Consider the following 13234-nt stretch of genomic DNA (forward strand, 5'->3'; position numbering starts at 1 on the left):
ACCAGCGCCTTCACAGGCCTACACCCAGACCTACTACCCTCTTTCCCCATCCTGATTGAGTCCCCTGTACCTTGTTCATGCCTTCAGTGGGGGTGATTACATGGGTCGCGTTCAGGAAGTGGGCTGGGTGACTGCAGGACTGGTGGTTTGGGCTGGTACCTGCTACTACCTTTACAAATTAACCAAGGGAAGAGCCCGGAGTGTGAGGACACTTGCCAAAAATGGGTCCAGAGTCAAGATGGAGACTGTGGTTGGGGTACAGAACCAGACCTTGGCCATGGGTGAAGCCATGGCTGGGACAGAGACTGAGACTAGACCCAAGGCCACCACTGGAGCAGAAACTGAAGCAGGAGGTAGGGCTGGGGCTGAAGTAGTGATTACCACCCCTGCTAAAGCCAGACCCAAAGCCAACTCTCAGGCCATGACAATGGCTGAGGCAGAGGCAGAGATACAATCAGAGGCCAAAACAGTGGCCAGAACAGTGGGCATGACAGAGGCAGTGACTCTGACTGAGGCCCAGGTCAAAGCCGGGGAAGTGGCTATGAAAGAGGCCGTGACTCAAACGGACTCTGAGGCTGGGAGAGTAGTCAAGAAAGAGGCTGTGACCCAGACCAAGGCTAAAGCTTGGGTACTGGCTGCCAGGGCAGAGACTAAGAAAGAAGTAATGACCCAGACCAAAGTGGAAGCTCGTATACTGGCTGAAAAAGGGATGAACAGAGTAATGGTGACACGGAGCGAGGTCCTAGGAGTGATCAGGGAAGTGTCCAAGATGGGTGCCATAAATAAGACTGGAATTGTGGCTGAGACCAAGGCAGGAGCCCTGGAAGAGACTGTGAGTGTGGCTGAGACTCAGTCTGAGGCCAGGCCTGCTAACACAGTTGATGCTAAGGGAAATCCTAATACCATGTCCAGGGCTGAAGTTGGAGTGGACATGAGGTCGTGTGCACCATCTCAGGCTGTGACCAAGATCCAGGTCGACAACATGCCTGGTGCTGGGGTTGAGGTCAAGGGGAATCACAAAACCAGGTTTCAGGCAGAGTCTAGGGCAGACATGAGGGCTTCTGCCCAGCCTCAGATTATAGCCAAGACCCAGGCTGAGGCTATGCTTGGGGCAAAGGTTGATGCTGGGGTTAATACCAATGCCATGTGTAAGGCAGGGGCAGGGGCAGATCTGAGAGTTTCTACACAACCTCAGACTGCGGCCAAGAAACAGGGCGAGACAATGTTTGGTGCCAGGGCTGATGACAGGGGAAGCACTGATGTCACATCTAAGGCAATGGCTGGAGCCGACACGTGGGCTGCTACTCAACCTCAGGCTGTAGTCAGTGCTCAGGCTGAGGCTATCCCTGACGCCCGGGTTAAAGGTAGAGGCAACTCCAATGCCATGTCTAAAACTGGGGCCAGGGCAAACTTGAGGGCCAATTCCCAGTCTGAGACCTTGCCTGATGCCAGGGTTAAGACCAGAGACAATCCCAATGCCATGTCCAAGATGGGGGCTGGGACAGACATGGAGCTCTATGCACAGCCTCAGCCTGTGGCCAATGTCCAGGTTGATGCTTTTCCTGATGGCAGGATTAAGTCTAAAGGCAATGCCAACACGATGTCTAAGGAAGGGGCTGGGACAGACACAAAGGCACAGTCTCAGGCTTCCACCAAGAGCCAGGTTGAGACCTTACCTGGTACTAGACCTAAGACTAAGGGAAAAGGCAAAAGCAAGTGTAAAGCAGGAGTCGGGATAGAAATGAAAACCTGCGTGCAGCCTCAGGTTGGGGCCAAGACGCAAGCTGATGCTTTACCCGATTCCAGGGCTGATGGCGGGGGTGATCCTAATGCTGTTTCTAGGTCAGGGGCTAAGGCAGAGCTCAGGGCCTGTGGACAGCCTCAGACTATGGTCAGTTCCCAGGGTGAGGCCTTGCCTGGTGCCAAGAACAAGGTCAGGGGCAATTCCAATGCTATGTCCAAGTCAGGGGCTGGGCCAGATACAATGGGCTCTGCCCAGCTTCATGCTGTGGCCACTTTCCAGGATGAAGCCTCACCTAATACTAAGAATAAAGTCAGGGGCAATCCCAGTGCTATGTCTAAGGTAGGGACTGGCCCAGATTCAATGTGTTCTGTCCAGCCTGAAACAGATACAACAAGCTCTGCTCAGCCCCAGACTGAGGCAAGTTCCCAGGGTGAGGCCTTGCCTGGTACTAAGAACAAGGTCAAGGGCAATCCCAGTGGTGTGTCTAAGGCAGGGACTGGGCCAGATACATTGGGCTCTGCCCAGCTCCAGGCTGTGGCCAGTTCCCAGGGTGAAGCCTTGTCTGGTAACAAGAGCAAGGTCAGGGGCAAGCCCAGTGTTGTGTCTAAGGCAGGGACTGGGCCAGATACTGTGTGTTCTGCCCAGGGTGAAACAGATACAACAGGCTCTGCGCAGCCCCTGGCTGTGGCCTGTTCCCAGGGTGAAGCCTTGCCTGGTACTAAGAACAAGGTCAGGGGCAATTCCAATGCTGTGTCTAAGACAGGGGCTGGGCCAGATACAATAGGCTCTGGTCAGCCTGAGGCTGTGTCTAATTCCCAAGGTGAAGCCTTGCCTGGTACTAAGAATAAGGTCAGAGGCAAGTCCAATGCCATGTCTAAGACAGGGGCTGGGCCAGATACATTGGGCTCTGCCCAGCTCCAGGCTGTGGCCAGTGCCCAGGGTGAAGCCTCGTCTGGTACTAAGAATAAGATCAGGGGCAATCCCAGTGTTGTGTCTAAGGCAGAGGCCAGGGCAGATGCAATGGGCTGTGCCCAGCCTCAAACAGATACAACAGGCTGTGCCCAGCCCCTGGCTGTGGCCAGTTCCCAGGGTGAGGCCTTGCCTAGTATCAAGAATAAGGTTAGGGGCAAGTCCAATCCTGTGTCTAAAACAGGGGCTGGGCTAGATACAGTGAACGCTGCCCAGCCTCAGGCTGTGGCCAGTTTCCAAGGTGAAGTCTTGCCTGGGACTAAGAACAAGGTCAGGGGAAATTCCAATGCTTTGTCTAAGACAGGGAATGGGCCAGATACAGTGGGCTCTGCCCAGCACCAGGCTGTGGCCAATTCCCAGGGTAAGGCCTTGCCTGGTGTCAAGAATAAGGTCAAGGGCAACCCCAGTGCTTTGTCTAAAGCAGGGACTGGGCCGGATACAGTGGGCTCTGCCCAGCCCCAGGCTGTGGCCAGTGCCCAGGGTGAAGTCTTGTCTGGTACTAAGAATAAGATCAGGGGCAATCCCAGTGTTGTGTCTAAGGCAGAGGCCAGAGCAGATAAAATGGGTTCTGCCCAGCCTCAAACAGACACAACAGGCTCTGCCCAACCCCTGGCTGTGGCGAATTCCCAGGGTGAAGCCTTGCCTCGTGTCAAGAATAAGGTCAAGGGCAATCCCAATGCTGTGTCTAAAGCAGGGACTGGGCCAGATACAGCAGGTTCTGCCCAGCCTCAGGTTGTGCCCAATTCCCAGGGTGAAGTCTTGCCTGGGACTAAGAACAAGGTCAGGGGCAATTCCAATGCTGTGTCTAAGACAGGGGTTGGGCCAGATACAGTGGGCTCTGCTCAGCCCCAGGCTGTGGCCAATTCCCAATGTGAAGCTTTGCCTGGTGTGAAGAATAAGGTCAGCAGCAATCCCAATGCTATGTCTAAGGTAGAGGCCAGAGCAGATACAACAAGCTTTGCCCAGCTTCAGGCTGTGTCTAATTCCCAGGGTGAAGCCTTGCCTGGTGCCAGGAGTAAGGTCCGATGTAATCTTAGTGCTGTGTCTAAAGCAGACACTGGGCCAGAGACAGTGGGCTCTGTCCAGCCACAAGCTATGACCAATGCCCAGGGTGAAGCCTCATCTGGTACTAAGAATAAGGTCAAGGGCAATCCCAGTGCTGTGTGTAAGGTAGAGGCCAAGGCAGATGCAATGGGCTCTGCCCAGCCTCGAACAGATACAACAGGCTCTATTCAGCCCCTGGCTGTGGCCACTTCCCAGGATGAAGTTTTGCTTGGTACTAAGAATGTCAGGGGCAATCCCAGTGCTGTGTCAAAGGCAGAGGCCAGGGCAGATACAATGGGCTGTGCCCAGCCTCAAACAGATACAACAGGCTCTATTCAGCCCCTGGCTGTGGCCAATTCCCAGGATGAAGCCTTGCCTAGTGTCAAGAAAAAGGTCAGAGGCAATCCCAATGCTGTGTATAAGGTAGAGGCCGGAGCAGATACAACAAGCTTTGCCCAGCCTCAGGCTGTGTCTAATTCCCAAGGGGAAACCTTGTCTGGTGCCAGGAGTAAGGTCCGGGGCAATCCTAATGCGATGTCTAAGGTAGGCACTAGGCCAGATATAATGTGTTCAGCTCTGCCTCAAACAGTTATAACAGGCACTGCCCAACCCCAAGCCATGTCTAATTCCCAAGGTGAAACCTTGCTTGGTGCCAGAAATAAGGTCAGGGACAATCTCAATGTGGTATTTAAGGCAGGGGCTGGGCAAAATACAATAGGCTGTCTTTCACCCCAGGCTGTGGCCATTTCTCAGGATGAGGCCCTCCTTGGTGCCAGAAGTAAGGTCAGGGCAAATACCAACGCTGAGTCTAAGGTAGAGGCTGGGGCACATATGATGGGCTCTGGCCAGCCTCAGTCTGTGGCCCATTCCCAGAGTAAGATCTTACCTGGGACAAAGGACAAGGCTGTACCCAAGTCTGAGGCTGAGGCAGAAGCCACAGGAGATGAGGGCTCTGCAAAGCCCAAGGCTGAGGCCATGCCCACTTCTGAGAGTGGGGGTGGGATAGGCACTCAGGCCTGTAGAAAGACTCGGCCTAGGGTCCATGACTATTACTGGAATGGGATTGGTATTGAGGATTGGATTGCTTCTGAGCGATGGATCAAATTTAGGTTTCAGGCCAGGGATGGATACTGGGAGAATAGCATGTCCTGGGCTGATGATGAGAATGAAGCCAGTATTGAGTCCTGGAGTGGGGCTAGTGATAAGTCAGTTAGGTCCTGGGCTGGGGTTAAGGCTGAAAATGAAGTTGGTTTTCCATCCTGGGCTGCAGCTGGGGACCAGGCCTGTGGGGGGCTCTGGGTTGGGAGCAAGGCCAGTGGGAGTTCTTTGTCAGAGGCTGGGGATGTGGCCATTGGAGCATCCTGGATTGGGGCTGAGAACCAGGCCAGTGGGGGGTCTTGGGCTAGCCCTGGGAACCAGGCTGTTGGGGAGCCCTGGGCTGGAGGTCAGGCCAGTGGGGTGTCCTGGGCTGGGGAAGATGCCATTGGAGGGTCTTGGACTGGAGCTGAGGAACAGGCCAGTGGAATGTCCCAGGATGGGGCTGGGATGCAGGCTAATGGAGGGTCCTGGGCTGAAGCTAGAGCTGGGAATGTGGCTAGTATTGGGTACTGGCCTGGGGATATGGAGCAGACTAGTGGAGGGTACTGGGTTGGGACTGGTGATCTGTCTGGTGGATCCAAGCCTAGATTTGAGGATCAGGCCAGTGAAAATGTATCCTGGGCTGACACTGCAGACCAAGCCAGTGGAGCGTCCAGGCTGAGGCCTGTGGACCAGTCTGGTGAGTCCTGGGCTAGGGCTAGGGAGCAGGCCAACAAAGGTTCTAGGCCAGGGTTTGTGAACCAGTCCAGTGTTGGGTCCTGGGCTAGCACTGGGAATCAGGCCAGTGGAGGATTCTTGGTTGGGACTGTGGACCAGGCCAGTGGGGGGTCCTGGGCTGGGACTAGTGATCAGTCTGGTGGTGAGTCCAAGCCTAGGTTTGAGGATCTGGCAAATGCAGAAGCGTCTTTGGCTAGGGTTGGTGGCCAGGCTGGTGGAGGGCCTAGGTTGGGACCTGAGGACCAGTCCAGTGGAAGGTCCTGGGCTGACTCTGGGCACCAAGCCAGTGGAGGGTTCTTGGTTGGGGCTGTGGACAAGGCCAGTGGAGGGACCTGGGCTGTACCTAGGGATCAGGCTGGTGGTGGGACTAAGCCTAGATTTGAAGAGCAGGCAAGTGGAAGAGCGTCTTGGGCTGACAATGGGGGCCAGGCTGGTGGAGGGTCTAGGCTGGGTCCCAGAGACCAGTCCGTTGGAGATTCCTGGGTTGGCACTGGGGACCAGGCCAGTGAAGAATGTAGGCTGGGGCCCGAGGATCAGTCCAAGGGATGGTTCTGTGCTTGCAGTGGGAGTCAGGCTAATGCAAGTGGGTCCTGGGGTGGGGCTGGTGGCCAGGCTATTGGCGGGTCTAGACTAGGGCCCACGACCCCACCCAGTGGTGGGTCCTGGGCTGATACTGGAAGTCGGGTCAGTGGAAGGTCTTGGGCTGGGACTGGAGATGAGGCTAGTAGCTGTCCCAAACCTGGATTTGAGGATCAAGCCAGTGGAGGGGGGTTCTGGTCTGGTGCTGAAGACCAGTCTGTTGGAGGATCTAATCCAGGGCCTGCAAACCAGTCTAGTGGTGGGTCCTGGACTGGCACTGGGAGTCAGGCCAGTGGAAGGTCCTGGGCTGGGGCTAGGGATGAGGTTGATAGCTGTTCCAAACCTGGATTTGAGGACCCAGCAGGTAGAGAAGGCTCCCAGGCTGGCATTGGGGATCAGGCTAGTGGAAAATCTTGGGCTGCGTCTAGGCCTGGTAATGAAGCCAGCAGAGGGTCTAGGCTGGAGCCTGAGGACCAGGCAAGTGGAGGGCCCTGGGCTAGGGCTGGTGACCAGGCCAGTGGAAGACCCCAAATCAGTGCTGAGATGGAGGCCAATGAAAGATCCTGGTTTGGAGCTGGGGCTGAGACTAGTCCAGGGTCCTGCTTCAGGAGAGGGGAAGAGGCTGGTATTATATCCAAACCTGGAGGTAAAAACGAGGCCAGTATTGAATTCAGATCAGGGGCTAAAGAAGAGGCTAAAATTAGTTCCAGGTTTGGGGCTGAGGATAAGGCCAGTATTGGGTCCTGGATCAGCTCTGAAGAGGCAGCCTGTATGGATTCCTGTTTGGGGGCTGGGGCTGAGGCTGGCGCTGGGACAGAGGTCGGGAAGGAGTCTTGGCTCTGGGACGGAGATGCGGCCACTACAGGGTCTAGGCTTGGGGCTGAAGAAGAGGCTTGCATGGGGCCGTGGACTTTGGCTGAGGATGTAGAGGAGGATGAGCTAAGTAGAGCATCCAGCCCTGATATTGAGGAGATCAGTTTAAGGTCCTTGTTTTGGGCCGACAGCGAGAAGAGTAATGAGTTCAGATCCAAGAGGGAGAGAAGTGTCAATTTTGAGCACGGAGCTGGAGATAATGCCAGCACCAAGGATAAGCTCGAGGCACCAACTGGCGGGGGAGCTGATGAGAGGCCTTGGTTCTGGGATGGTAATGAAAACAGAAGTGAGGACAAACCTGCACTTAAGACTAAAGCCAAAAAGTCAGCTGAGTCAAGAGGCACATATCCATCCATGGTCCCTGGGGCAGGAATGGGGTCCTGGGCAGGAGCCATGATCTGGACTGAAATGAAACTTCCATACCAAAATGAGTCCTGCTTCCCACCTGAAGATGAGCTCAGAAAGCAGATCAGGTATGAGGAGAAAACTCAGCCCTGGACCTGTCGCTGTAAACGCGAAGCTAATATGGATCCACGAGAGCTTGAAAAACTCATTTGCATGATTGAGATGACTGAAGATCCTTCTATTCATGAAATAGCCAACAATGCTCTTTATAACAGTCCCGAATATCCGTTTTCCCATGAAGTCATTCGTAATGCAGGTAGAATCTCAATTATTGAAAGTTTGCTCAATAATCCCTATCCCAGTGTTAGGCAGAAGGCTTTAAATGCACTGAATAACATCTCAGTGGCTGCTGAAAATCATAGGAAGGTGAAAACATACTTAAACCAAGTATGTGAAGACACGGTCACCTATCCCTTGAATTCAAACGTACAGCTGGCTGGACTAAGATTGATAAAGCATTTGACTATTATTAGTGAATATCAGCATATGGTTACAAATTACATTTCAGAATTTCTTCGTTTGTTAACTGTGGGAAGTGGAGAAACGAAAGACCATATTTTGGGAATGCTTTTGAATTTCTCTAAAAATCCATCTATGACAAAAGACTTACTCATCGCCAATGCACCAACATCACTGATTAATATCTTTAGCAAGAAAGAGACAAAAGAGAATATTCTTAATGCTCTTTCACTATTTGAAAATATAAATTATCATTTTAAAAGAAGGGCAAAAGTATTTACCCAGGACAAGTTCAGTAAAAATTCCCTTTATTTCATATTCCACCGACCTAAAGCATGTGCCAAGAAACTCCGAGTCTTGGCAGCGGAGTACAGTGACCCTGAGGTGAAAGAAAGAGTTGAGCTATTATTAAGTAAACTCTGATTAGTTGTATGTTCCCAAACAAATTTGAGTAATATTTTGGGTTTGCAGTCTTGGTGTAATGCACGCTGTAAATTGCATTACAACTTTGAAACTGATGTTACTTGTGATGGTCTGTAGCTGGATCACTTTATGAACACCAAATGAATTCAAACTTGTACTGAAAATACGTGTGTTGATTATTACCTTGTCTGGATTGAGATATTTTTAGTATGCTTCATGAGCAGAAACTGACCTGATTCTTCGTAAGTAAGGTAATTTTTGGTCCTTTGTGTGGACTTATGTTTATACATTTGAGACTTTATTTTTATGTTATCAATAAAGTTGTGTGTTTTAAGCAGAAAAAAGAGACACATCTTTGTCCTTGAGTTTATGATCTATTTGGAAAGGCAAGATGTATGGAAACAAAAATATACTAATAAAACCACAAGCCCCTGATCGTGGCCAAACCCTTCCCATCTGTGCAGAAACTTCTGCAGGCAGCCGTGCTGAGGCAAAGTTGTAGAGAGGAGGGGGACATTTAGGTAAACTGGGCTTGAAGGATAGGATAAAAAGGGCAGGAGAGCATTGGAGGAGGGAGTAGTGGTGGGAAGAAAGGCGTGGAGGTGGTAATTCCGCTCCAGAGAGGAGGCTGGCCTGCCTGGAGTTTCAAGTGTGGGGAGGGAGGGGAATGATGGGAAATGGAATCCATCAGTCTGGGAGCCCCTTCATGCAGGATCCCTGATTGCTAAACTGAGGTGTCTGAATGTTACTCCATCCACCCCTGTTAGACCCCAAAGCCTTCTGTGACAAGAATGAAAATGAAAGGAAAAGGATGTAGCTGATTTGTGTGCAGGATGGGTCAGAGTTAGGGTGGCCACTGGCGTGGCCATTGGAGATTGGAACACCAGTTAGGAAGTCACTGCTGTGGTCCAGGCACAAGATGATAAAAGTGTGAGACTTCACTACTGGCCATGGGAATGGCAAAAGGAAGGAAGTGAGAGACTTTAAACAAAGAAGTGATGGAACATATCTTGAGGGCATACAGAGAGGTACAATTTTATTTTAGGGTCCCGGTGGCATTGAATTGGAAAGCATTCTCTTTCTTGGCCAACTCTGGTGTCTATGTAAGTAAATACATTAGTTATTATTTTGAAATACTAAGAAAGAATAATAGAAGAAAGAACAACGTTTAGTGCTTCTATCAGATTTCTTTTAGAAGGCTGATTGAGGCAGAGCCTTTATGGAACCATTGAGAGTGGTGTTGGCATCAATACTGTAGAAGACCCACCTCTCTCCCACGCTAGAGTGTGGTGAGGGTGTGGTGGGAGGGGCGCTTTCAAAGTGGGCTGGTGGGAGCATACATTGGTACAAGGTCCCTTTGGATCCATGCTTCAGAAGCCTTTAAGATGTGCATGCTCTTTGAGCCAGTAATCCTACTTGTAGAAATTTATCTATAGAAAATTATCAAATAATTGGCTTGTACAAAGCTGTGCATCTTCATACTGTTTCGAAGAGTGAAAACGTGCATGACCCAAGTGTCTCAAAATAGGCACTTGGCTGAACAAATTAGGGTGTGTCTGCACATTGAAACATTTTGCGGCAATTGAAAATGGTGATGGGCATCTACGCTTATTTACTTGGGAAAAGTTCAGCATATAATCTTAAATAGGGAAAATAGGCTGCAAGAGCACATGCTATACTTTTTATAAAGAAAAAATATATATTTAAATCATCTCATATATGAGCTTTGGTGTATACTCTGAGAACGTTAATAGTGTCCTATGGGTGTTAGGTTAATGAGTAATTTTACCTGTTTTTTACTCATTTGTATTTTCTGATTTTTAAAAGATTTTATTTATTCATTTGAGAGAGAGAGAGCACAAGCAGGGGGAGAGGCTGAGGGGGAGGGAGAAGCAGAATCCCTGCTGAGCTGGGAGCCCGACGTGGGGCTTGATCCCAGGACCTGGAGATCATGACCTGAGCCAAAGGCAGACGCTTAACCATCTGAGCCACCCAGGCGCCCCCATATTTTCTGATTTTTATATAATACACAATAGGAGCTTTTGCATAATTTACCAAGAGGAAATGGATGGATTTGGGCTAAGCAGACCTGTCAGTAGTATTTCAGGGAACTAGAGTAAAAGTGTAAATAGAGGCTCACATATTGATGTCTAGATATTTGGAAGGTATAAATTAAAATTTTAATAAATATTTTAATAAAGCTGTAAATGTCCATGTAAATGTTTGAAAATTTAAATCTTTTTCACCATTTTAAAAGTAAAACTGTTGTCAATTCTATTATTCAATAGCCACTAAATTTCTGGTGGAAAAAATGATGTCACGCTTGTGGTAGATTCTGCAATCTGCTGCCCTAATCCTCCTTCAGGAATAAAGAGGTTATTATTTAGTTGCTAGGAGTGCTGCCAACAGACTGCCCTCAGCTGTCATCCCTTTTCAGGAATTGCCTCAACTGGAAAGTCACCTCCCCCAAGGTCATACCCTCTTCCTGGGGTACTTCCACCCAATGACTGATTGACATGTCCTTCTTGCCCCAAAAGGGACAGCTTAACTTCTCCCTCTGTCCAATCCTGCTTCCTTCTCTTCCCTTCCACAGATTTTGATCTCAAGAGCATTCCCTAATAAAAGCCCTTCATGCTGAACTCTGAGTCTGCTCTCCAGGAAGCCAATCTACAACAGTTGGTATGAGGAATAGTTCAGGAAAGCATACACTGTGATGAAATTTTGGAGATGACTCACCTGCTGGCCAGCTGGCAATGAGGACCCCATCACTGATGGTAGGTGGAGTAGATAAGAACCTGGAACAGGTGACAAGGAATTGTTAGAGCTTTCGCTGATGGCGAACTGGGATGGCAGTGGTGGAAGGGAATGCATTAGCTGGTTCTATGTAGCAGAATTTCAAGAACTATGTGGGAAATATTAAATATAAGGAAGGCCAGAAAATTGGGTAGCTATTTCTATGCTCAATTGACTTCTAGAAAAAAAAAAATAATGAAAAGCCAAATTAAATTAGTCCACAATTAAGTGCTATATGTGCTATATTAAGTGCTATATGTGAAAGCCAGAGGGTTTCATTCATAGCGTATAAAGAGGCCCTCGTCTTTTCCAGGTAGACGGTAGAGAAATCTGAGGACCAGGCCTAGGACTTACGGAAAGCAAGCTTCAAAGAAAGTTAAAATCCCAACTGAGACAAGTCTGCTATGCCAAGATCAGGACCCTGGTTAGGAAGGAATGGGACCCTGGCACATGGGATGGGGACTTCTGGATTGACATCCCTAAAAATCTTGTATCCTTAGATTTTCCTGGACACCTTGAGCATTCAGAAGTGTCCCACTCCTTCCTGTTAAGGGCTAGTGCTTCACCTTGCTCGATCCTGCAGAGCCCTTTCTCCTGTAATATAGTATGTGTTTCCCTCAGAATCTGCCCCACTTCCCATCTTGGCCACTGGGCCTATATATAAAGTTAAGTCACAGCATACCTTCATTGGGGATGTGATGGGCCTAAGAAGGAAGGAAAGGGACTACCCCAAGAAGAAGCTACAGGACCTAGCCAGCATGTACTAACAGGTGCTGAGGGGGAAGCACAGGACTGAATTCTGAGGGCCTTGATCAGGGAAGCTGGAATATAAAATTGAATAAGGGAAAATTGTTTTGAGAGTTCTCTCCCAAAATACAGTATTTAACATCCTGGGAAAGACCCCAGGAGATCATGTAAACTCAATACTAGAATGGCTTCTCAGAGTGCGGGGGCGGGGGGGGGGGAGAATTAAGTGAAGTATAAATGCCAAAGTTGTTATAGCAGATGGGGGAGAAAGGATTAAAGGCTCAGGGAAGTGGGAATGATAAAATAAATATATTATGTGTGTCCAGAAAACCCTCTGGAGGACTTTGTTCTGCAGGAGGACCCAAAAGGCACACTATTTGCTAAAGCTATGAGGAACGCACTGGTGAGAGCAATGGCAGCTTTGCTAAGAAGTTCAGTGCTGGCTCGGCTCTGCAGGCCAGGGCTCAGAGTAGGAGAGGGTGTTACAGGATGAGGATCACTGATAGAAACAGTGATGGCCTGACCATCAGAAGTCAGGTGGACGCAAATACCATACTGCACTGCCGGGTCAGAGTGATGGGGGGGATGCTGATCTGCAGAGAGCTGTGGGGATGGTTAATAGAACACAATGCTCCTGGTGAATGGATGGTTAAGAGGTAGTTAGTAGATTATGTGGTCAATGTAACATAGTGCCCTGGGGAAAATAAGCAGCCAACAATCTGTGCTTAACATGAACAACCAAAAGAAATCAAAGATGGTCAAGAGTCTGAAGGACAGTAAAAAGTCACAATTCCTTGCTCAGCTTCTGATCCTAAGTCAGTGTTTGAACCAGGGTGCGCTGTTTGAAGGGGAGGCTGAAGGAGAGGCTGGGGTGCCCAGGAAGAAGAACCCTATAACATATGTGTAGTAATGATTTCTCTAGTCCTTCTATTTATGTGTGTAGTTGTATGCAGGGAAAAGAGGAATACCCAAACATTTTGAGGACCAATGGACACTGGTTATGAGTTGATACACCCAGAGACCTAAAATGTCATCGTGTCCCCCTTCTTAGAATAAGGGCGGATGGGAGCCTGGTATGAAGTGGACTCCTGGCCTGTGTTGGGTTCACAGTGGCTCCAGTGGGTCCACAAACCTACCTGATGGCTATATTCCTGTTCTCTGAATGTATAATTGGAATAGACGTTTTGGTAGTTGGTACAAACCTTACATTGGTTTCTTGACCTGTGGAGTCAGAGCTATTTGCAGATGAAAAGTGGAAGTTTCTGAAACTGCCCTCACCTTCCTCGGCCAAGATAATAAATGAAAACATATAGCATCTTGGGGAGGATGGCAGAAGTTAGTGCTGCCTTTGAAGACCTAAAGAATGCTGGGATGTGGTCCCCA

General features: G+C 49.5%; 2 protein-coding genes across 10 annotated transcripts in view; both read left to right on the forward strand.

Moving 5' to 3' along the window:
- Positions 1–13234, forward strand: part of ARMCX1 (armadillo repeat containing X-linked 1) — a 37489-nt gene that overhangs the window by 2733 nt on the left and 21522 nt on the right. For 8 of the 9 annotated variants that reach the window (XM_040621112.1, XM_040621111.1, XM_040621110.1 and 5 more), the window contains one exon: positions 10905–11085. The exons of the other annotated variant lie outside the window; for it this stretch is intronic. The gene's annotated coding sequence lies outside the window, so the exon portion shown is untranslated. The remainder of the gene's footprint in view (positions 1–10904; positions 11086–13234) is intronic. 9 annotated transcript variants of the gene reach the window in all.
- ARMCX4 (armadillo repeat containing X-linked 4) lies at positions 70–8655 on the forward strand. The gene is made up of 5 exons (XM_040621121.1): positions 70–2011; positions 2162–2323; positions 2474–2689; positions 2840–3589; positions 4517–8655. The coding sequence occupies exons 1-5, from the start codon at positions 101–103 to the stop codon at positions 8309–8311; spliced, it is 6834 nt and encodes a 2277-aa protein (XP_040477055.1). The 5' UTR covers positions 70–100; the 3' UTR covers positions 8312–8655.

This window comes from Ursus maritimus, unplaced genomic scaffold (assembly GCF_017311325.1).
Source record: "Ursus maritimus isolate PB19 unplaced genomic scaffold, ASM1731132v1 scaffold_4, whole genome shotgun sequence".
NCBI lineage: Eukaryota > Metazoa > Chordata > Mammalia > Carnivora > Ursidae > Ursus > Ursus maritimus.